The sequence below is a fragment of the Phyllopteryx taeniolatus genome, chromosome 8 (assembly GCF_024500385.1).
Source record: "Phyllopteryx taeniolatus isolate TA_2022b chromosome 8, UOR_Ptae_1.2, whole genome shotgun sequence".
Lineage (NCBI taxonomy): Eukaryota > Metazoa > Chordata > Actinopteri > Syngnathiformes > Syngnathidae > Phyllopteryx > Phyllopteryx taeniolatus.
Window position 1 is genome coordinate 15,043,745 of NC_084509.1, and position 26,256 is coordinate 15,070,000.

The 26,256-nt window shown below is 40.2% G+C and overlaps 1 protein-coding gene across 2 annotated transcripts in view; it reads left to right on the forward strand.

The window, feature by feature from the left end:
• Nucleotides 1-1,666: 1,666 nt before the first annotated feature.
• The window catches only part of arhgef12a (Rho guanine nucleotide exchange factor (GEF) 12a), a 76,787-nt gene continuing 52,197 nt past the window's right edge, over nt 1,667-26,256 (forward strand). For both annotated transcript variants that reach the window (XM_061781632.1, XM_061781633.1), the window contains exon 1: nt 1,667-3,045. In XM_061781632.1, the coding sequence (XP_061637616.1) occupies nt 3,014-3,045 (32 nt within the window). In that variant the 5' untranslated portion in view covers nt 1,667-3,013. The remainder of the gene's footprint in view (nt 3,046-26,256) is intronic.

Here is a 26,256-nt window from a genome sequence, read left to right on the forward strand (position 1 = left end):
CACATGTTTTCAATGGGAGACAGGTTTGGACTGCTGGAAGGCCAGTCTAGTACTCTATTATTTTACTGCAATGGCATTGTCTTGCTGAAATAAGCAGGGATGTCTCTGAAAAAGGATTTGCTTGGATGGCAGCATATGTTCCTCCAAAACCTGTATGTACCTCAACATTAATGGTGCCTTCACAAATGTAGAACTTATCCATGCCATGGGCACTAACACACCCCAATAGCATCACAGATGCTGGCTTTTGAACTATGCCCTGACAACTGGATGGTCCTTTTCCTCTTTGGCCCGAAGGACACGACGTCCATGAGTTCCAAAAACAATTTGAAATGTGGAGTCGCCACACCACAGCACACTTTTCTTTTCCATTTTGCATCAGGCCATCTCAGATGAGCTTGGGCCCAGAGAAGCCGGTAGCATTTCTGGGTGTGGTTGATATATGGCTTTTGCTTTGCATGTTAGAGTTTTATCTTGCATTTGTAGATGTAGCAACAAACAGTGTTAACTGACAATAGTTGTCTGAACTGTTCCTGAGCCCATGTGGCAATATCCTTTACACACTGATGTCGGTTTTTAATGCAGTGCCACCTGAAGGATCGGAAGTCATGGGCATTCAATGTTGGTTTTCGGCCTTGCTGACATACATGCAGATTTTCATCTGTGTAATGTTCCAGACAGGTGTTTGTTACACATTTCTCAAATTTCCCATTCTTTTCTTGCCTCTGACCCAGCTTTTTTGGAAGGTGTTGCAGGTATTAAATTCAAAATGAGAAGGATATTTGCAAAACAAAAAAACTAACGTTCATCAGTTTGAACATTACATATTTTGTCTTTGTCGTGTATTCAATTGAACATGGGTTGTAAATAATTTAAAAATCTAATTATTTTTGGTTTCATTTACGTTTTACACAACGTCCCAATTTCATTGGAATTGGAATTCATTCGTTGGAATTCATCGGTGGTGGAAGTTTCGTTTAAGTCCGCTAGATGGTGATAAAGTTTAACATGAATGGTCTGTTGAGTCACGTGGCTCCTGCACGATAGTTGTACATTGATTCCTTTTTTCATATACAAAGTGCAACGCTCCAACGACGGTTTTTTTTTAGTAGTTGGTGAAGCTTGACATCAAAGTGTTTGATCAAATAAAAATACAGTTTTCACGACTGGAGAGTAAAAAAGATCAAATGGTTTCAGCACTGAGACGTAAATAATTCAATACCCATACAACGGAACGTTAATTTGGATAAGGGGAGGTTAAAATGCTTGCTTTAGTGTTTTAACAGTGAGACGTCAGCTTTAGATTGTACTGCAATTGCCAGAAATGGTCAAATACAGTATCAAACGTTACAATGTACTCACCAGCAACAATATTTAATAAAAATGACAAAAATGCTTTAAAAAAAATGAATAAATACAGCTCTTTGATTGGGTGTCATTAGCTTGACTAAGTGTACTTTATGATATGACTGGTGATGAATGAGAAGTTGAAACTTCATTTAAAATAAATACATACAGTAAATGTTTCCTATTTATGCATTGGATCTTATTTTATATTTGAAATTAATTTAAATGCGAATAAAAGTTTTTACTTTTTTTGTGTACGTGTAGTCGACTCGACCCCTCCTGTCTGGCTTCCATTTACGTGTCAGTCACACGTCATTAAACATCACAATTTGCCTTGTATACGTAGTGTATCATGTATGCCTGTGATTTAATGACAAATGAAATAGTGATGCAGCTATTCCTTTTAACTTTGTCCGCATATGTTTCGGTTTTTTAGTGCATTTCGGAAGCCGGGATGCTGTTGGAGTTTTCCCCATCTCCCGGCGGAAGTGGTTGCTGGAAGTTTGGTATTGCGGCGGCTAGCAAGCTAGGGCGTTGTTAGCGGCACGCACAGTTTTACATTTTTTTTTTTACTCTCGTACAAATGACGCCGAGCATTGGGAGAAAACGTCTCGAGCGTCCCTGAAAGTTTTAACGCCTCGACGGGGTTATAGTTCACCAATAGTAGCTCGCGGGAGAGTGCTTGTTACTTTCTGTCCCGTTAGCTTGGCTACCTAGCCTAGCCTAGCCTGCTTTTGCATCCACGGGAAGGAATTGTGCGGAGAGACTGAGTGACTCCGTTCTGCTAACATGGAGTCAAGGAGCGTCGAGCGGTGCTAACACACACACACTTTGACCGGATTCTCTTCTCACCCCTGGAGGAGACTTTTTTTGTTTGTTTTCTTCAAAGGACGTGGACGTAAAAAAAAAAAAGCCACTGGACATTTATATAGTATTTTTTTTCTCGTCGGGATTCGGACTTTGCTTAGTTTGCAGTATAAACAAGGGCACACGACAAAGTTTTTTTTTTTCTTCTTCCCACCCAATAGAACTCATCTGTTTTGTTAGCTTGAAGCTAGCAAGACTGAACTCTCATTTCCTTTGAGGATTCTCTCAATCAAGCTTCTAGATCATATACACAGTTTTTATATATTTTTTCGTTGTGCTCGTTTGTTTTAAACATTACGGTATCGAACGACTCTGACTCTGCATGGTAACGGCAGAATCGGGCAGGAGATACCAAACCGCAAACTGCCGACTGCAGGAATCCGTAGGATCTCCCAGGGACGTTTAGTCCCCATTCGAGCCGAGCAGGGGTGGTGGCAGGCTGACTGCACCGCCACATTATCCGTAACGTTGGATTATCCGAAAACTGGGATGTGAATGCGAGGGTTACACGCATGCAACTTGGGCCAGCAGTGTTATTTATCACCGATACCCAGGCCCTGATTCATTTTTAGGGTCTGCACCATTTTAATCCATTTTGCGGCGACCCATCTAGCCAATACATTGAGGATATTTGCCGTCGGCATCTCTGCTCGCATCTTCCTTTTATATTTATTGAATAATTTTTTTGAAAAGGCCATTTGTCACGAATGCAAGAGAAGGACGCTCCACCAAATCACCTCGTCACACTGGAAAATGTTAATCGGATATATTTCCCTTCAAATCTAGAACCGGAAGCCCAATGAGTGACACACAGTCCAGCTTCACTGACAGGTACAGTATACAACTAATTATGCTCTACATTGTGCTATGAGGTAAAGTCTAACCTCCACAGTTGACCAGAATATGTTCGTTGACCCAGGCCTCAGACTTGGTACGACTTCATTGAGATAATTTGAAATGATTAGTACCAGTTGTCAAAAGTGATGCCATCTATTATATGGTGTCATATTTGATTATAAATTGTACAGTATATGCAATGTTTTAAGTTTTCAGTTACTCGTTAACATTCTCAACTGTCATACATGTGTAAAAATAACTTACTCTTCACATTGACACTAAACATGGTAAGCTTAAGGTGCAGTGTTATTATTGACTTAGCTATATTTTATTGAACAGTCAGCAGAGAGACACATGTACCACTTTCACCACTATGCGACTCTTAACATTATAATACATTTTCATTAACGATTTGATGGTCATCATCATCACTTTTCCTTTTTGCCGTCACTAGTACATTCCTGTAGTGGCATTACAAAAAAAGCTAAACCTGTTAATTTAAGAAGAGGATACATCATGACCAATACTAGCCACTCGTGTCCTTGAGAACTATCTGCACCATTTGCACAATTGTCACTGTTCCAGAGTATCGCACTATTAGTCATTTTTAACTGCTCTAAATTGCTTGAGGACTGTATCATTTGCACAATTGTCATTCTATCAGCATTGACACTTTACTGGTAACCTTTCACTGCTCAATGACTCTTAATAGGGTGTTTTTATGTCTCAAAAGTATTTTTTTTTATCACAATAGCTGTCTGTTGTCGTACTAGAGCGGCTCCAATTACCGGAGACAAATTCCTTGTGTGTTTTTGACATACTTGACAAAGTTGATTCTGAGAAGAAAAATGTTGTATTCTGGAGTGTTGCCTCTGTGAGGTCAAACAGCTCCTCCAATGGAAGAGAGGCTTTTGGAGTGATTTCTGAGTGCTATTTTGGCGTAGTTGTGCTATAAATGGCAAAGGGAAAATGGAGGACGCTCCATTACATGAGGTTTCTTTTTGTCCCGAAATCTCTGCTTATCCTGAAATATACCTCAAAGTGGTCTTTGTAAAACTGTAGCACACGAACAAGCCTAAACTCTCAGAGGTTCCGACGAGCCATTACAATGGGATGAACCCATATTTTTTCCCCCCCTGCAGCTCGTCTCCTCCTCCTCCTTAAAATGAGCAATGCCAGGGCATTCTTTTGTGAAAAAGACAGTGACATCTTGCCGAGATGCCACTTTTTCTTTAACGGGAAAAACCTTTACTTCCTGGTTGGCTGCTATGTCAGCACTTCCAAATATGGGTTGGTAGCACCCTCGTTGTTGTCGATGTTGCGCTTAGATGCGGGGGCATTTTACACTGAGCAAGTGCAATGTGAAAAGGCCTGAACACATGCAGAAAGTGGTTTGACATTGACTTGCTGAAATAAGCAGGGACGTCCCTGACAAAGACATTGCTTGGATGGCAGCATATGTTGCTCCAAACCTGTATGTACTTTTAAGCATGCCTTCACAGATGTTACTTATTCCATGGGCACTAGCACACCCCATACCATCACAAATGCTGGCTTTTGAACTTTGCGCTGATAACAATCTGGATAGTCCTTACCCTCTATGACTCAGAGGACACGAAGTCCATGATTTAATAAGTTTGAACTTTTAATATCTTGTCTTTGTAATGTATTCAGTTGAATATAAGTTGAAAAGGATTTGCAAATCATTGTATTCTATGTTCAATTACATTTTACACAACATCACAAGTTCATTGGAATTGGGGTTTGTATTCTGATGATGATTTAGAGTACTTGTTTAACCTAATTGTCCAAATCCCACAGTTACTACTCTGTGAAATCCGTCGCCCTCCATTAAAGCAGACTGATTATGTTTTGTGTTTACTCAAAATAAAATGAGCAAACGTCTGCTTTTACTTTAGAAAACGATGATTAACATTTTTGCTGATTCTCTGATGGATTCTCCAATTTGAAATAATGTCCTGTTTTTGAACAAAGGGATGACAATTAAAAAATATTTTTTTTGTCCGATTAATTGAAAAGTCGACAGATTAATTGGTTATTAAAATAATCATTAGTTGCAGCCGTACTCGATTTTAAAACAATTTGATAGCTGTAGCTCTAGGATTAAGTAGAAACATACCAACATACACTGCTAAACAACACTTAACAGAAGCAATATTTATGATCAACCATCCACTTGGCTACTGCTGTCCGACTGGCATACTGCTGCTGAGCTGAGAAGTACTGTACTTAGTCAACACTGTAGTCTTTCCTGCTTAAAATGAGTCAAAGTACTTAATGTCATCTGTTGAATGAACACAGGTAATCTGATGCTGTCTGAAATGAAGTCCACTGAGGTGTGCAGACGTCCCAAAACGCGCTGACGTTTCGTATTCACAATTTAAGGCATATTTTCCCCAAAATTTGGTTGTTTTTGGAGGCCCTTTGATTTGGATGATGCAGCTCACTGATAAGACATGCACTTCCAAGTAAGTCACTCCATTGTAGCAATGTGCTGACTAATAACTGTGTTATACAATCTAATTACCAAGGAGCTACATCCTCTCTTGATGGAAACTCTGCTGATGTAGGCACGGGTAATAGAGTTCTTTCCTTGCAAAATACTACTTGTCCTAAGAGCGTTTCGCCTGCCTCGGTAACGCCACTATTACCTTTAAGCCTTTAATGCTTACCTTCTTCAGCACCCATTAAAACAATCTTTGGATTTAGACTGAACTGGATAATCATATTATTGGAGGAATGAATCGAAAACCTTGATGCCACCATCAGTTTTATCAGTTTAACGGCAAATGTATCCCGCCTGTTAAGTGTTAACTCCCGTGCAGTCCATTATACTCATTACATGATGTGATTCCTGCGGGCTTTTCTCCTCTGAAAAGAAGGTTTCTCTCCTTTGAATTGTGACCAGCCTTCCTACCTGAATCCCACATACATGTGAGGAAAGCAGGCCAACTCCTTGAAATCTACTTGCTTGGTTCAAGGGCAGAAGCAAGCTCGAGTTTGAGTGTCATGGCGAGGACGCACTCAAGAGTTTAACCCACATTATTCATGAGACCCGTCCCCTCTGCAATGATTACAGCAGTGGCTAGCACCCACCTGGATTGTGTGTTTTTTGTTTAGTTGTGCTACCACAACATCGGGTGCCTGTAATGAACCTATTGGAGTGCAGTTGCTATAATGACTAAAGTGTTAAAAACATGTTTTGGAATGTCACAATGGGAAGGTTTCTGTTGAAAGTTCAGCGGAACCTTTGAGGACAAACACTGGTCGACCTGCATTTTACCCATTGTTCATTTGTTTCCCATACTTGGGATAATGGAAATTGAAATAGTTCCAGATCTCCACTGTGATGTATAATCTTTATTAAACATATAGGTATTGTAATTGTAACTGGCATACTGGAAATATGTAGAGTTGTCATTCCTGGCTATTAGTTCCTTTTTCATCCCCATGAAAAGACTATTTTACTTAAAGCATTGGTACTTATCCTGGGTTCGATCGAACCCCAGGTGTTTGGTGGACACACACATAGCATGTGTGCGCGTGCATCCGTGTGTCCGTTAGTAAAAACCTTTTCACGCTGCATTGTCACCAAAATTTATGTGGACAGCTCTACCTATAATACCAACTTAAACCTCTGAAAATATCAGAACGGAATCCTTAATCTTTTGGATTTTATAGATTTTCCTCTCCATACACCAGTGGATCTCAACCTGAGTTTGACTGAACCCCAGGGGTTCGGTGAGGCAGTCGCTGGGGTTCAACGGAGGACTCGACACACACCGTGTGTGCGTGCTTACATGTATCTGTAAAAGCCTTTTTACCCTGCATTTTGAATGCCGTGTTCATGCCGTTCAAAACGCAACGCTGCGTCAAGGTGGGTGTTTACCATTGCGGCGCTGCGCCTCAAGTTGAAATGCTTTGTTCTTTTTTAAACTATCTTTATTTAACAACATTTCAACGATACACCTGAGTTGAATAGCATTGCTGTGGCATCAGACAGTGCATCCAATATATAAAAGAGCCCAAAAAATGTACTCTTACCCATGAACTCTTTTCGAGGATTGTAGAAATAACATAAAGAAAAGGAACAGATTTTGTTGTGAATTTTCACAATAAAGTCCGTTCCGCTGACATGAGAGTGGCACTTACCAAGGGGAACAGCAAAATTCACATTCACTTTCAGTACATTTTCATTTAATTGAAACTTTTGTTCTTTTTGTGTGAAATTAAAGTTTTGTTGGTTTTGTTCTTTTAACACAATGATTTTGTGTTCAACTTATGCGTGGTTCCTTTTGTGCATGACCTGGAAGATGAGAATCTACACAGACAATAAAATATATACCTGTTTTGAGTTTGAAATAAACAATATTTTGTTTTTCCAAGTTAGGAAGAATTCCGTGAACTCCAGATGAAACTGGTAGGGTTCCGTACGTCCAACAAGGTTAAGAACCACTGCAATAGACGTTCACTATACAGAAAAGGCATAACGTTGCTTAATGTCACAAAACTGCGACCAATAATTACCAACATTTATGTGCACATCTCTACCTATGCGCACTTCACCCTCTTTACATATTAGAACGAAATCCCTATTTTGGATTTCATGGACGTTTCCATAGGCGCTTAAGTATTGACCAAAAACGTAGTCGTTTAATGCCACAAAACTGCAACCAATAAGTGCAACCAATTTTCAGCTAAATTTATGTGAATATTTCTAATTATGCCCCGTTTCCCATCTGAAACTATCAAAACGAAATACACTATATTTTGGATATTATGGTTTTTCTATCAATATGGCGGTGCCCTCGAGGTTGCCATAATTCTCGGGTGAACAGCGAAAATCTTAAGTAATATGTACGTTTGTAACACGAGACATTACACTTCATATTGGAATAAAAGTTTTACCTTTTTCACAACCCCTAGCTATATATTTATATAATGTGAAAGGTTTTTTTAATTTCCCTTATAACTATGTATAATGCGCTATATAGACTTTTAATTTTGGGGGGATAAAATGGGCATACGATGCTAAAAAGTTGCGTGTCATGTTGACCGAAGGAGTTCCCCAGGCTGTCGGAGCAGGGCAGTGACAACAGCCTGCCACAGAAGCTGCTCCTCTGCCTGGAGATGGTGCTGTGCAGTGGATGCTATAAACAGTTTTATTTCTCACTATTGCCACTATTATTAATGAGGAAGTAGAGTGCTGTAGTCTGACTCTAGCAGCCTGGCTAAGTGGTGTGGCTGCTTTTTAGCCGGCCCAAAACAAAATTTTAAGCACAAAGGCTCATCATTTCATACCAAGACAACGACAATGTCGAGGCAATTTAATAATTAATAATAATAATTTAATAATTTTGCAATATCACTGTATCCTAAATCCCCACTTTTTAATTCTTGGATGCAAATCGGTTGCAGTCAATTACGGCGCGTAGACATCACCAGATGCTGGATTTAATCTCCATTGATGCTCTGCAAGGCCTCAACAACAACTCTTCAATTCCTGCTTGTTCTTGGGACATTTTCCCTTTAGTTTCGTCTTCAGCAAGTGAAATGCATGCTTAATTGATGGTGATTAACGGCCATTGCATAGCTTTCCATTTCTTTGCCTCGTAAAACTCTGGTTGCTTTTGCCGTGTGCTTTGGGTCATTGTCCATCTGCACTGTGAAGCACCATACAATGAGTTCTGAAGCATTTGGATGAATATGAGCCAGATAAAGATAGAGCTGTCTAATTTATTGAAATGACATAAATAAATAAATAATCTAAATAAATTGTGCTGCAGGCTACCTAAATAAATTCTGCTACAAAAGCCTGCCGATGTATAGATATGATTTATTAACTAGAAAATGCAATAGGGACATAGCCTGAAGCCTCACACAGTTCTACAAATTTGAGAGCCACGAATAGACCATAACAGGAAGCGAACCAAAGCTGCAGCGCCGAGCACAGCGAGTGTCCCCCCCTAACAAAAGTATTCAGTTGTAATTTTATGTAAAGTACTGTTTTGAAAACTACATTGTTACTGAGAATAAAGTTCTACTTGTTCATTAAGAAATAAGCATTCTATATTCAAATAACATTTTACCATAATCAAACCTCCTTGTAAAATTTCCATTATCCATACATCCATCCATCCATGCTGATCCACAGTAGGTTTGTGGGTGAGCTGACACCTATTAGTGATAGACCGATATGCTTTTTTCAGGGCCGATACCGATTATTATTCGTAGTAGTAGTAGGCCGATAACCGATAATTTGAGCCAATATTCGTTTTGCGGTGAAGAGGAAAATATCAAAATTTTAAATAAAAACTCAAGCACTTTATTTAAATGCCTTTAAGCACACATTTTAAACAGCTTTTTAAATTTGCAATGTACCCTTTTTTTTTTTTTTTGTAATCTTAGAAAGTAGGTATCTTTGTTTTAAAATTCCAACAAAAAATACAGGGAGCTCCCAGGCCCCGCAGCATTCTTGCAAAGTTAAATGAAAACTTTAACAAATACATATCTCCCTGAAGTTTTCTGTAGTAAATTAAGTTTTCCAAAATTTAAATACAATTGAAATGTTAAGGTTTTAAATAATAATAATAATAATTTTGTTTTAAGTTAAAAAACAAAAAGTGCAGGGAGTTCCCAGGGTCAGCAGCTCTTATAAAGTGATGACTTCAGATGTCCACCACTGCAGTGGGTCCCTCTCTACACCTGTTGATGACTGGCTCTTTGAGGTACAGATGTAGCTCATCCTCAACACAGCTACTGGCCAGCAGGTCACCAGTGTGATGTGCCAGCAGTGAGCTGAGCGTCTCATCAACACTGCTGCGGAAGGATCGTGTTCTCTCCATTGCCTATTGTGGGTGTTTCCCTCATTCTCATGTGTTCATATGCAGCTGCCTGCTCCTTCCAGTAGCAGCAGAAATAGTAAAACAGTCATTATTTCCTTACAGTTTTAGACATCAATGCTTTGCTGTCGCGCAACCCACATATTCTCTAGCCATCCTTCAACATCCATGCTTCCCTGAAATAAAACTGAATTTATCTCTCTCTCACACACAAACACTTCTTACTTTTATCATCGACTGTTTTACTATCTATATTATGAGCAACCATGTTTTAAGTAGTTAAAACTCTCCCCGAAACCACTAATATGGTTAGTGGCAAATTAGCAGCTAGGTGGATGTTAGCCTGCGAACTAACCTCTTCCCCCATTGTCGACTAGAGGGGGTTAGCTCAAGGCAAGGCACTGGTAGCTTTATTTATACTGAGCGTTTAATAAAGAAGGTAACTCGATGTGCTTTACATGATTGAAAGTACAGCATTTACTATCAGCAAATTCATGCGATTAACACTAACAGCCACTTCTGCAGGGACTGCGAACTAGTTGAGCTGCTGCATGTGTTAACCTCTTTGGGCTCGTAGTAGTGTTTCAAGTAGTTGTGCGTTGTAGAGAACTAGGATTTATTAAAATTTATGTAGTGTCTGTTGCCTTAACTTACTTTTGAAACAGATATTTGCTCCCTGGACCGTCTCCATATCGTAAAACTTTCTCTTCTCTGTCCTGTGTGTGAGAGTGAGCGCATTGTGCATGCATTGCACAGCTTTTACTGCGTGCTGATTGGCTGTTACCCATGCAGTGGCTGTGCAAGGGTAACCAATCAGGTGGTGCTGTGGGGGGGACAATGCCGAAGAGAGAAGTCACAGACCGAGAGGCGCGCTGTGGCTGCATCAGAGCCGAAATAACACAGTAATAAGTTCTCGTCAGTCTAATTAAAGAGAGGCCGATGCCGATGTGCGCCAAAATGCCAAACATCGGCCCTACTAATCGGCTCGGCCGATAATCACTATTGAGATGTACCTGTAATACTGGCTGAAACAGACTTCATCCTGGTGCTTTTGTCAGCAGTCACATCAATAAAGACAAGGGCACCAGTTCCATTGGCAGCCATACAGGCCCATGCTGTGACACTAACACAACCATGCTTTACTCAAAAACAGGAAGGCCAGCTTGTGTTTAGAGCCAAAAAGATGAGAATTTTGTTGATGTCACAATATTTATGGACCTGACTGTATTTGTCATGAACAGGGACTCCTTTGTGAGAGAGCATCAAAATTGTTGCAGTTAAGAATGATGCAAAGCATTTGTGAACATTCTTTCAAAACAAATAAATGCAAAACAGTATGAAAGCAGAATGCAGGCTTATTTATGCTGTGTGAGTTAATGTAAACTGACATCTGTAAGGGATGTGGAGTGTTTATGCCAGTCTGTTTTGTTCAAATTGATTTGAATATTTAATCCCTCTTATGTTTGCCTGTGTGTGAGATGTTTTGCATTTTGTTTTCGCTCTGTTGGCCAGGCTGGGAGTGTGTATGTAACATCCATTGGGGATGGGCTGCCAGCCTCTGGGTCAGTTTTGCGAGCCACTAGTTCTTTGTCACGAAGTTCTGCTGATCTCCACGTTTTTTTTCCCACCCCGCCACCCACGTGCCCTGAGGCCCTCCCGGAAAGTGGTGCTGGTGACATCACTAAAAGTAAACAATAGCATTCAGTGGGAGCAGGCTAGCTTTAGTCTGTATGCTCCTCATAGGATGTAGGTCAGGTGCATGTAATACGGGGGCATAATCATTACGGTGGGCAGGTGGTAATGTTGATATGTAAAAGACGTTTGTATTTTTTTATTTGTTATGACTACAGACGTAATAATGCATTCAGCCTCCTTGTGACATATTAAAATGGCCACTGAGTGAGTACTCATTGGTTGGAATGTCAGCATGCTGACTGGTGATTCATTTGTCTCTGGCCTTCCTAAATGTTGGCTATTTTCAACTTTTTTTCTGTTGCATAGCATTTTTCTATGTTGTCTCGCCAACAAGCCGATTGCACACACTGTAGGTTCACACGACAGGTCAATTCCGATTATTTTATTTATTTTTCTCTTGCCCAATGTGACATTTATCTAAATGTTTTTTCCCCATGTCAATGTGAACAGTTACAGTTAGGGTTGGGCATCATTTGAATTTGAGCGATTCCGGTCCATTATTTCGATTCCGGTTCCAAACGATTCTCGATTCCGATTGTTTTCGGGGCTGGGTCAAAAAGGTTTGCATGGTTTAAATAAAGGGTGACCAAATTATGAACATCCATTTTCTTAGCAGCCCACAGCATAGACTAAAATTAACATTTGACTCTGGGTGCTTTATAACCAGCATCACTATCAAACCTATGAAACAAAAGGCGATGTGTGTGGAACTAACCCAATTGACTAAATATTCATTAATTAACTCATTTAATGCCAGCCGTTTTTCAGAAATTGAGAGCTTGAGTCCTAGCCATTTTTGACAATTTTGACTGTTTTTTGAAGGCCTACAGAAAATTGTGTTCTATTGCTATAGAAACATGGAAGCCACCAAAAGAAACATTTAACCCTTTTCTTTCATCAGGAAAAAAAGTACATTCTTCATACATACATCCTTCTATCGTTCTTTAGTAGGCAGCAGTTAAACATAGGTAAGTTTATTGAAAATACGTATTTCCAAGTAACAAAACCAGAGCTTTTTGTGAAACAATGCATTTCAAGCAGAACGTTCACTTTTATGCTTTTTTATTTTTTTGCTTTTATGATAGCTCAAATCCAAACAATGTTTTTCTACCATATAACAACATAAAAAACAACAAAAAAGGGGTATTTTGATTGTAAAGTAACAGTTTAAGTCTAACATGCATTTTCAAATTGATGCTGCATGAACTTTCAAGTATGTACAGCTGCGTGCGTGTGTGTGTCCGTGCGCATGTGTGTATGCATTTGTGTGTGCAGGATAAGCGGTAAAGAAAATGGATGGATGTTTGGGTGCGTGCATGTGGGACTTTTGGGGGTTCCTAGTCAGCAGACGACCAGCCATGAACAGCCCCACCACTGCTTGATGTACCTCCTGTAAATGATAAAAAATAAACAATTAGCATAAAAATTAAACATATTATAGCTGCAGTGTGAAGTGGAGAAAAATGCTTTTTTCACTTTTCTTGCAAACAGGTGTGGGAGTGCATCTGGTGCTGGTTGCACCAACTGCAATTTATAGAAATATGTACATTTACCACAAATATTTTAAAATAAAAATTTATTTTGTTGCTAATGAAGAAAGATAAACAAAATTCTACATTCCACACATCACATTGTCAGAAAATTATAATTGGTGCAGGACTGTCTATCACATCAGAAAAGTATAATTTGGTGCACTACCGTCTATAAATAAAAGAACGGCAATAAAAAAATACATCCAATTTATCTACCTATCGATACTCAGTTTTTTTGTTTTCAGGATGCATGATTAGTAAACGTGTAGTATCGTAGGACAAACTTGTGCTTTTTAGTCCACGTTGCATGATTAAAAATGGTAAAACGGAGTAATTGTTCAGTTTAGGGACGTTAGCTTTGAAGTTAGCACCTTCTTACCTCGTCTGTGACTTTCTGCGGGCTCATGGAGGACGCCCTGCTACTCCCAGATGATAACCACGGATCAGCCTCATTGTAATTCGAGTCCGGATGTCCGATGATAGTCCACGTTTCGGGGGAAGTGGATTGAGATATGGTCGCAATCTCACCGCGGGCCTTCGTATGCTCGACGTGACCAGCGTTACACGGTGTTCGTTGTCGTAGCGCCATCTCTTTTTTCGCAAAAGAATCATGATGGTCCATAATCCTTTTTGACGTTAGCAAAACTCAGTTTTAGAGTAAAGCGCGTGTATTTATCCATGTTTTTTTTGCTCTAACTGTGGCTCACCGTGTCTCGCTCACTCTCGACCACACTCCTGCAACGCTCCTCCGCGTCACATGGGTCCTCACCGGATATCGTCAGAGGGATATTGTCTTCCTCTGACGTGCTGACAAAATTCTCATCAAAGTTACTGCTACCCTCTGCTGTCGATTTAACATACTAAAATCCTTCCCAACCTTTAGATACTTATTGCGGAGCTGCGCCAAACCCTCTTATTACATCCATCCATCCATTTTCTGAGCCGCTTATCCTCACAAGGGTCGAGGGGTGCTGGAGCCTATCCCAGCTATCATCGGGCAGGAGGCGGGGTACACCCTGAACTGGTTGCCAGCCAATCCCCTCTATTACAATATTATTTTTTTTAAATAATAATAAAAACATTGAAAACGTATTAATACGTCCGTGGCACTAAACGGATGGGTTTCTGAAAACGTATTATTTCCATGGCACTAAACGGATGGGTTTCTGAAAACGTATTAATACGTCTGTGGCACTAAATGAGTTGTTTCAGCTAAAAGTGAAGTATAGTATTGTTAAAATCCTTATTTGGGACTGTTTTATCACGTTGAATGGTTTATTGTGCAAGTTTTAACCTGACATCCTGTTTTAAGCTTGTAGCCTTTTATTTTGAAGGGTACGCACCAGAATTCAGCATTTTTGGCACGAAAAGTAACTTCACATGGCACCAGTGATTTTTTAAAATTTTTTTTTTTAATTAATGGATGGACCCAAGTGCTACAAAACGTTGCTTCCTTTCTTTAACCACCAATGAGGCACAAGGTTAGTATTTGTAATACTGTGAGGCAACGTTCATGTGAATTTTGCCCCAATTAATTGTGATGTAAAGTTGCTATGGTGAAGTTTTAGCTCAATGTTTGGCTTTTTTTTTCTATCATCTGCTCTTACGTTGGTTTGAAGACTAAAATAAACGGTAAAAGCCATCAGTGCAAAAGTGCAACCAACCGTTAGCTTTGTTAGCTGTCTGAATGTTGGTAAAGACGTATTTCATTGTTTCACTCACCCAATTGACTGAGAGCTGACTTCACCGAAGCTCCGCGCAGTGTAGGCTCAGAGTGCGTCAGACGCCAGACATTGTGAAAGCCTCCTTTGCACAATATAATCTTATTCCAAGTGTTGCACTGAGGGGGCTGGTCATTAATTTTAACAAAGTTAAGACGCACTTGTTCGCCGCCGCCGTTGGGCACATGCACATCTTCGTGTGCGTTCTTCTTCGTTGGTTTTCACCACTTATTCAGAGTCGGCGGACTAGGCATTGAAACTGGGAAATTACATTTTTACATTTTAACGATTCCGGGAGAACTGGAACGTAAGTGCCGCCTGGCTCCAATCAATTCTCGATGCCCAACCCTAGTTACAGCTCCCTTGTTGTGTTGGCAGTGTGTTTTGGGTCATTTACTTGTTGCATGATGAAGCTTCTCCCGATTAGTTTAGATGCATTTTTCTGTAAATTGCCAGACAAAATGGTTTGTAGACTTCAGAATTCATTCTGCTGCTACCATCATGAGATACATAATCAATAAAGATGAGTGAGCCTGTTCCAGAAGCAGTCATGCAAGCCTAAGCCGTGACATTACCTCCACCATGCTTCACAGATTAGATGAGATGTTTTGGATCATAAGCAGATCCTTTCTTTATCCATACTTTGGCCTTTCTATCACTTTGGTAGAGGTTAATCTTGGTCTCATCAGTCCATAAAACTTTGTTCCAAAGCTTTTGTGTCTAATTTTTTTAAAGAGTCTGTTCCAATACGTTTGCTCACTTGAAAAGTGGGTTGCTTCAAACAAAAGGTGCTCTGTCCGGAGTTGTTTAACACATCTAGATGTAAATACCATGAAATAAAAGCAAAAATTTTGAACTTTTGATCTGAAACCCTAATGTCTTCAGTATACGACAAAAATGAAGGAATTGACCTTGTCAGTACTTTTGGAGGGCACTGTATACCTTCTGTTGCTGATTATCGTTCTTGGTTTGAATAATAATCACCTGATAAAGGCTTTTTTAACATTCCATACTACAAAATAAGTAACAAATGTATGTTTATTTCTGATATCGGATCAGACCGATATCGGTATCGGCCAAAACTCAAGGCTGCAATTTCGGTATCGGATCGGAAGTGAAAAAGTTGGATCAGGACCTCCCTACCCACAGGTTCAGCTAAATTAATTTAGATGGTTTTCTTGTTTAAGAAAAAAAAAAAAAAAAAAAAAGCGCAATTTCTCGTAAAATGTGCATTTTTTCCCCCAATGTCAAAAGTCAATGGTGCGCGTTATACATAGGTATAGGGGACAATGATAAAAACTTTACCATTTTATAAATGTATGCCGCCATCTAGAGGTTATGAAAAAGCTGTACACTTTCATTACAATACGCTACTGCCACCTAGAGGTTATGAGAAAGGTGTACACTTTAATTGTAATAGACCACCATCACCTAGAAGTTATGAAAAAAGTGTAGCCTACACTTTCATTTTAATAAGACAGGGGCATGTATGATTGCCTAATATGTACAGTTGTGCTCATAAGTTACATATTTACATATCCAGGCAGAATTTGTGAAATATTTTTATTTTTTTTAGATATGACTGAACAACAGCCATCATTAATTTCCTTGTTGTTATGTTTTGTTTGATCATAATGCTTTTCTGAAATGCTTAAGTTTATTTTAAATGTCATTAAAATAAAATTAAATGTGTTTTGCCTGGCCCTTTATGTTTTCTTTAAAGAATTGTACCCATCTTACAAATTCTGCCTGGGTAATCAAACATATGAGCACAACTGTGTGTTTTCTCATTTACTAAATACAAGTCGGGCTGTTAATTTCAAAATAAGAGCAAGTAAATACAAAGAAATATTACGTGTTCAAATAAAATGCTTAACTTCAGAATAATTATTTGAAAAAAACTAACAAAATACAGATAATACTTAATGTTTTGATCATATGGGTAGAACCATAACCATGTGTTGTAAAAATTATTTATACATAGGTAGGTTTTTCCAGAATTTTGAGGTCAACTATGGGGGTGCGTATTATACATGGGTGCACATATACATGAGAAATTCCGGTAAACCTTTTTGGCTATATCTGGTTGCGCAACCCAGAACACATTTTTGTCATAGTTTACAGTTCGAGTTAGCGGTAGGCACTTTCTTTCTGCCACCCGGGAGGAGTAGTTTAGGTACATAGCTATCATTCTTCTATGAACATATTTCATTCAAGGACATGATGGGGGTATTACATGCATTTTTAGGCTTACAGTATGCTTGAAACTGTTTAAACTCATGCTCTTGAATGAAATTTATTGAATACATACATGGTTTGGGAAACAGACATATTTTCCATACAGTGCAGCACAAAAATGAAGGAATATTGAAAAGGAGGTTGAAATGCAAAGGGGGGGAAATGGCAATGCCAATGCCCACGGGTGGTGATGCTAGACAGTGGGTGGAGTTTAGGCTTATAGATGGTGCCTTTATGTGGTGGGGGTGTCTATCCTGATCCTGATGTTTGTAGACATCGTCTACGGTCCTGCCCTGTTAGCCTGGCCAAGAGAGCTAGAGGGCCCCGCATTACTCTCACTCCACAAAAGATCATTACTACAGAGAAAAGAAGGACAAGGCAGGAAAGTTTTGTCGCCGTGAATGAGGCCAGTGTCATTGAGCATAATTTGTGAATTCATGTTGAAAAAGAAGAATCCTGTTTTGTGAAATATATAACAGTTGATTATACTACAATGGTTTTGTATATACAGTTTTTGCTAAATATAGATAGAGCATTGCCAGTATATGCTTATCTGTGTTTAATTTTGGCTTAGCGCAGTACAATCTTGCCGTTTCTCTGCTCCACTGCACTGAATGACTGTGATTTATGGTTGGCATGCTGGGACTCCTTTTCAATCCGTTTTTAGAGTCCACCACAGCACAAAGACTGAGATTCAATAATGTCTGCTTCTCTGAAATGTTAGACCATAGAATGGAATCTTTTCAGCTGGAAATCCTACACAGATTTGATTTGGTTTTTAGTTGGTTTTGATCACATTCGATAGTCAAGACCTGCATTCACTGGGTCATTCCTCAGAGGGAATGACAAATATCAGGGTCCTGCAAGGTACTGTCATTGGTACAGGGCTTTTTTTTCCCTTCCTTTTATAATTATAGCCCTATTGAGCGACTTGTTCAGTATTGGTATGACATAGGGCTGGACGATTAGTCTATTTTATCATTTAATTCGAGGTTCTTTGTCAGGAATAACTACTTTTTTGTAGCTTTCTGAGATCAAAGCATGTCCTTGTTTGTGTCCACTGTTTGCACTAACGATTTCTGTAGCTGCGAACACAGACGAGCAAGTTTACAAAATAGTTTTTTTCTGACACCTCTAGTGACTTTTTAGATATAAGCAATCAGTGACTAATTCCCGTGTAATCATTTTCACATTATTTTACATATGACAAAAAGGGATCGCAGTAAAAGGCAATGTAGTCAATCGGGCTGAAAATTGCCAGAGACTTGGTGCCCATTTATACATTGGAAAAGTAGTGATTTATCAACATGTTAGAAACTGTAATTTTTTTCAAGATGATACACTTGTTTTGCGATTATCTGTAAAGAAAAAAAAATAGTGTATGTGGAAGTTGATGTAAGTTAATGCTGGGAAAAAGATTTTCGTTCAAAGATTTTTGTCAGACTTTTTTTTAGTGTATAACCTCTGTAGCTGGCTTTTACTGTGCAGTTTCTACAGGACGAGGCAGTTCAGAGAGTGTGTGTCAAAGCAGCCAATGGATGAGCTACAACATCTGAAATGTCCTCCTCTCCACCAACAAAAGTTATGTGCAGAGGGAAAGGGAGCAGCAACCTCTCACTGCACTGCGATTAACCTTGCACTGCTGCTTTCTGCTGATTCAGGGCTAAGCAGTCATTTTAAAACACTGCTGCAATTTGTCAAAGAGCAGTAGCATCAGGACAAAGGTTCTGCCACTGACTTGGATCCAGAAGTTTGTCAACCGCCAATTTCTCTTATAGAAAATCCTGTCACCAGTAATACCAGTTTAAATGTTTTACAATTGCTGTCAATAATAAAAACAATGAAATGTCAGCTCAAAGTTACGCTTAGATGCTGTGCAACAGACAAGAAGGAGGGAGTAAGGATAAAAGTAGTTGCACATAAAGACTAGTGATGTAACAATAGTCACGATACTGCAATGTCGCGAAATTAAAAGTGCTTCGATATGGTTGTGGTCTTGTCTCGGTATAAAATATGAGCCGTTGTGTTTAAAATTTTGTTTTGGGTTGGCGATACGCAGCCAACACTTAGCCAGGCTGCTACAGCCAGACTACAGCGCTCCACTTCTTACGTTGGTTTAAAGACTAAAATAAACGCTAAAAACCATCAGTGCAAACGTGCAAGCAACTATTTACCTTGTTAGCTGTTTCAATGTTGGCATAGACGTACGTATTCTGTTGTTTCACTCACCGGATTGAGAGTTGACTTCACTGAAGCTCCGCGCGGTGTGGGCTGAGGCTCGGAGCGCGTCACACGCTACACATCGGGAACAACCACTTTGCACAATATAATCTTATTCCAAGTGTTGCACTGAGGCGACTGGTCATTAATTTTAACAAAGTTAAGACACACTTTTGTTCGCCGCTGCTGCCATTGGGCACAAGCACGGCATCGTGCCCGTTCTTCTTCGTTGGTTTACGCCGCTTCTTTGTTGCTTTTTGCCACCACTTCGTCACGGCGTTAAATTTGAACGGTTCCGGGAGCACCGGAACGTTAGTCCCGGTTCCAATCGGTTCTCGATGCCCAACTCTACTAATGACAAGACAAAAAACTAAAAAGTATTCTACCATACTGGAACAAAAGTAGAAACGGTCACATTACAAGCTTAATATTGAGCTAAAACTTCACCAAAGTTTCAAACTTGCAACTTTAGTTCACGATCAATTGGGACAAAATTCACACAAACATCTCACAGTATCGCAAACACTAATCTTGTGCCTCATCGGTGGGTAGTAAAGGAATCAACGTTTTATCGCATTTGGTTCAATTTATTACTCTTTTTCTTGCCATGTAGTTTTACTCTCATTTTCAAAATTCATTTTACTGTATCTTCACGACCATAAGGTGCACTTAAAAGTCTTAAATTTTCTCCAAACTGGACGGGGTGCCTTATAATGCAGCACGCCTTATGTATCCACCGAGTTCCAAAATCTGTAAATGTTGTTGTGTGACTTTAATGAGCGCTTGACTGACATGGAGCATTTCCTGCCGGCACGCTGCTTATATAGAGGAAGGCGGACGTGACTGAGGACAGCATGCGGACGTAAAGGGCGAAGTGTGCGCGTGACAGAGGATGCTAAAGACGCCCCCAGTAGGTATATAGTTCCGGTATGTGCATCGGTTTGGCTAAGGACCCCCGAAAATGGCACCTATGAAGAGACGCGCTTACGAAGCACAGTTTAAACTGCAAGCTATTAGTTACGCGGAGGAACATGGGAATTGAGCAGCCGCGAGAGAATTCAAGATCAACGACTCCATGGTTCCCAAGCGGAGGAAGCAGGAAAACGAGCTTCGCCAAGTCAAGAAGACGAAGCTGAGTTTCCGCGGAAACAAACTGCGGTCAAGCCAGCCTCCACTCGTAAAGTAGCAGTCAAGCCAGCCGCTCCTAATTTTGTTCATACTAGGCATTACGGCAATAAGTCGCCAACTCGCGGCAAAAGCCACCTTCAAAATAAAAGCCTCCCAATAAGAGGGACGTCAATGCTCTTCGGTTAAGGAATGCAAGCAGCAAGGTTAATTTGAATCTTGAGATGGATTAAAAAATATAGTTTATTTGATATCTTATGAAAAGTAAATGCTAACTGGACTGCACTTATATACCGCTTTATCTACACCATCACAGTGCCCAAAGCGCTTTACAAAGCTTCACATTCACACACACACACACACATTCATAAACCAATGGGTGACTGCTGCCATGCAAGGCACTCCCAGGCCCACTGGGATCAAATAAGTGCAGCACATTTTTTTAGCAAGATTTTTTTCTTGCAAGAGCGTAGACATCCATTCACAGTAGTTGTGACAGATGAATGTAGCACATTTCAGGTGAAAGTGAGTGGGAACTAAAAATTACTTATGCGGCGCTAGGGTTTGTTTAAGTGCTGCATCATAGCAGGAACTTTTCCCACTGATCAGAGAAGTCCTCCGGTCTTAATGGCCAACTCCAGTGTAGACAATGTAACATGTTGGACTACCTCCTTTCCTTACTCAGTTCTGGAGGACAGCAGACAGCAAAATGTGAAGAAATGTCTCTCCCAGAGCTTCATGTCAGGAATCCTGCTGAGGTTTATTGGGGCAGAAAGGGCACCCTTTTACCTTTTAGCTTTAACTCCAGAGCTATTTCTTCCTACACCAACAACACTGCTTTCGCTTCCACACACACCCTGCCACCCTCCCTCCCTCACTGTCTGGTTCATACGCTCATTCTTCCCCTGTCTGGTTCATACGCTCATTCTTCCCTTTCTTTAAATCTGTGCCCCAGTTAACACATTGATACCTTGAGGCTTTGATAAGGTCATAGGCTGTGATTGTCACCAGTCTGTTTGAAATTATACATGGCGACAGTTACAGAAGCGAGAACATAAGTGTGTTGATGTCGACTCCTCCTCTACAAGGGAAGGGAAGGTGACTGTTTTATGCTGCGTGCGTTTGTGCACAATGACACTTTTTGACTCGGGAATACAAATAAGATAACATCCGGTGTGTGCAGTCTCTTATTGGCAGGCTGCAGGCATTATAACACGGCTGAGATAAAATCAGTCTTGCTGGCTGTGTAGAAAATCTTTCCAATTTCCCAAGGTGCTTGATAATCCACTAGTATGACTCAACCGCCACAGAGCATGCCTTTACTGCCTCGGTCTCTAGTCAAATCTGCTCCTGTGGTGTACAAGGTAATGTGTTCCCCCTCCTGGAATGGACCACTCCTCATTCTGATCTCTGCAGCCTCAAGGCAACTCCCAGCATTGTCCAATCCTTTTCTCACTTCCCCACTTCCTTCAGGTTTAACACCACCTGAGAAATGTTTTGCTCAGTCTCTGCTAGGGGTAGCTAAAAATAATGATTCATAAATGCATTGCAATTCTTCCCCCAGCAATTCAATATCGATTCAGCAAATCCTCTGAATCGATTCACCTCCTGGCCAGTTGGAGGCACTTTGCACGTGATTGCCGTTTTATTGGCAGTATCCGCACTCGACCAAGCAACAGCAACAATGGCGACTAACCAAGCATCGCAGCTGCGGCAGTGTAAAGCGAGCCACTTCTACTTTTGAATCTGACGTTTGGACTCATTTTGGATTTCCCTGTAAATATGGAATGCAGGAAATGGACAAAAGACACTTGTACCACGATATGCAATACCAACATGAAAACACGTTAGAAGTTGCCATATACAGTTTAGACGGCTGTTTCACGGCTTGAGACTGCATCATGCTTTAGTCTATCTCCTTCAACTGCACGCTCTTCTTTCTGAAGAAAGAGCACCTTCTCGTTATTATGAACGACCAATAGGCGTGCGCACGTGTTCAACCCCCTCACCACTAGGGTTGGGCATCGTTTGAATTTGAGCGATTCCGGTCCCGATTCCGTTTCCTTATTTCGATTCTGGTTCCAAATGATTCTCGATTCCGATTATTTTAGGGGGCTGGGTCAGAAAGGTTTGCATGGTTTAAATAAAAGATGTCCAAATTATGAACATCCATTTTCTTAGCAGCCCACAGCATAGACTAAGATGAACATTTGACTCTGGGTTCTTTATAACCAGTATCAATATCAAACCTATGGACTAAAAGGCAATATGTGTGGCACTAACCCAAGTGACTTAATATTTATTAATTAATGTTTCAGCTAAAAGTTAAATACAGCATTGTTAAAATCGTTATTTGGGACTGTTTTATAACGTCAAATGGTTTACATGTGCAGGTTTTAACTTGACTTCCTATTTTAAGCTTGTAGCCTTTTATTTTGAATAGGCTTTACACGATCAAGATTTTTGTGGCCGATCACCGAGCTTAAAAAAACGATAAGCGATCACCAATCCGATCACAAGATGGCGCAATGTGTCTATTTAAATGACTTGTTCATTTACTGTATATACTTGTGTACTGCATACTGAGTATCTTCAAAAGTATTCTCTATTCAGGTCATGTATTCTAATCCGTCAGGTCAAACCAACATTACAACATGACAGAAATAATGGGTGCTAAATGACTGTATTTAAATTATTGTAATTCAATTACTTAACACACACCAAAACCTTAGAGCATGATTTGACAGAACGCTGCCATGTTTACGTACAACCGTTAGTGCTAGCACTAGCTTGCAAGGCTACATTACGTTTTGTTGCCTCCTCGCGAGGCGTATCGTATTAAAAGTACTTGAACATACCTCAAACAGTCCTTGAATTAAAGTCCTCTCCCAAGGATCGGTGACCATCACCACACGTTTTTCCCCATTTTGTTCTTATAATACACACGGCACGATCCATTGTTGTTGTCGTTGCTATGGTAACGAGTGTATCCGGTCGCGTTTGAGTTGATAAGATAAAACCCAGTGATCGTAAAAGACGGGATGTGGTGGTATCGGAGTACAAGATTTTATTGCTGTAGTCTGACATAGTGCAATCGTGAAAGACCAAATTTGTCTTGTTGTCTGATCCACGCATTACGCAGAATTGTTGTCCCCACTACAAGAGCTGTCCACACTGAGAGAGGGTGAAGCAAAGCTGGCATTAAGTTAAAATTATGCTGCTGTTAAGTGAATTTACAGTATTTATTCAAGTAAAAAATCTGAATACATGGAAGCAACATTCATTCCTGTTGTTTTGCTTTGCCTTTTATTGCAAAACATTTTCTTGTCTTTAAAAATTGGAAAAAATAAGACCTGTTTTGTCAGCCACTGCTTGTTGCAGACAAACTTCTGGTTCCCAGTAAAATATTTTGCAAATATCGTATCTCGAGTCACTGTCAATCTTTACTTCATAAAATTACGGTATGCCAATTAAGACAACTATTCATCGGCATGCATTACATGCTATACCCCCCACAAAGGTGCAACCAAATCATGTGGTGGTGCAACCAACTGAGAAAGTTGGTCGCACCAGTGCTACCACAGACTACCAGTGAAAAAGTTAGTGTAGAGCACTGGTGAGCGTACGGTGCTAAACTTCTAAACCATGTCCCGGCATTGCGTAATTCTCTTACACATAGGCATCATCGCTCCTCTGTTATGGGGCTGATACAACCACAGAAAGCTGAACATTGCCAGGTCAACTTAGACCCCCTTGTTCCTTGTCAGTGCTGTTTATATACAGTACAACAGCTCCATGGGGAAAAAAAACCTCAGAAATTACGGCTTTTACAGGCAGTGTTAAAAGTGGTTGTTTATTAATATTGGATCTGTCCATGTTAGTTAGTTAGTTGAATTAAATGTGTTCAGTTATAATTGTGTGTATACTATCCTTTAAACCGGAACCCGCAGGGCTTCCCCTGAATTCTGCCTCTGTTCATCTAGTCTTTCATTATTCACCATTTTTCCTTCCTCTTCCTTTTGGGACACTCACAAAAATACGGCTGTTCATGGTGCCTCAATACAGCACAGCGGTAAACATGACCCTTTCCCAGCTTTTTTGGAACGTGTTGCAGCCATAAAATTAATGATTATTTGCTAAAAACAATGTTTGCTAAAAACAATAACATTTATCAGTTTGAACATTAAATATGTTGTCTTTGTAGTGTATTCAATTAAATATAGGTTGAACATGATTTGCAAATCATTGTATTCTGTTTTTATTTATGTTTAACACAATGTCCCAACTTCATTGGAATTGGAGTTGTAATTCAGCTCTTCCAAGAGCGCACCATTAAAATGCGCAGGAAGTGTATGTGGGAGAAAGACGACAGAGTCAGAACAGGGTGGGGCGGGAAGGCAGAGAGGCAGTGAGGAGGCGGGGGGCCCGGTTGTACTGCAGCGAGTCTGGGCTTGAATGCTCCATTGAGGTTTGGTGTTTTGATGGAAAACTGTGCCAGAGCCCGGCCAACTTCAGCAACAGTGGCAGTGAGGGAGACTGTGACTAGACGAAGTGTACGAAGTACGAAGCGGGGTGGGGGGGGGGTGAAGGGAGAGAGGCACCATGAACAGCCGTATTTTTGTGAGTGTCCCAAAAGGAAGAGGAAGGAAAAATGGTGAATAATGAAAGACTAGATGAACAGAGGCAGAATTCAGGGGAAGCCCTGCGGGTTCCGGTTTAAAGGATAGTATACACACAATTATAACTGAACACATTTAATTCAACTAACTAACTAACATGGACAGATCCAATATTAATAAACAACCACTTTTAACACTGCCTGTAAAAGCCGTAATTTCTGAGGTTTTTTTTCCCCATGGAGCTGTTGTACTGTATATAAACAGCACTGACAAGGAACAAGGGGGTCTAAGTTGACCTGGCAATGTTCAGCTTTCTGTGGTTGTATCAGCCCCATAACAGAGGAGCGATGATGCCTATGTGTAAGAGAATTACGCAATGCCGGGACATGGTTTAGAAGTTTAGCACCGTACGCTCACCAGTGCTCTACACTAACTTTTTCACTGGTAGTCTGTGGTAGCACTGGTGCGACCAACTTTCTCAGTTGGTTGCACCACCACATGATTTGGTTGCACCTTTGTGGGGGGTATAGCATGTAATGCATGCCGATGAATAGTTGTCTTAATTGGCATACCGTAATTTTATGAAGTAAAGATTGACAGTGACTCGAGATACGATATTTGCAAAATATTTTACTGGGAACCAGAAGTTTGTCTGCAACAAGCAGTGGCTGACAAAACAGGTCTTATTTTTTCCAATTTTTAAAGACAAGAAAATGTTTTGCAATAAAAGGCAAAGCAAAACAACAGGAATTAATGTTGTTTCCATGTATTCAGATTTTTTACTTGAATAAATACTGTAAATTCACTTAACAGCAGCATAATTTTAACTTAATACCAGCTTTGCTTCACCCTCTCTCAGTGTGGACAGCTCTTGTAGTGGGGACAACAATTCTGCGTAATGCGTGGATCAGACAACAAGACAAATTTGGTCTTTCACGATTGCACTATGTCAGACTACAGCAATAAAATCTTGTACTCCGATACCACCACATCCCGTCTTTTACGATCACTGGGTTTTATCTTATCAACTCAAACGCGACCGGATACACTCGTTACCATAGCAACGACAACAACAATGGATCGTGCCGTGTGTATTATAAGAACAAAATGGGGAAAAACGTGTGGTGATGGTCACCGATCCTTGGGAGAGGACTTTAATTCAAGGACTGTTTGAGGTATGTTCAAGTACCTT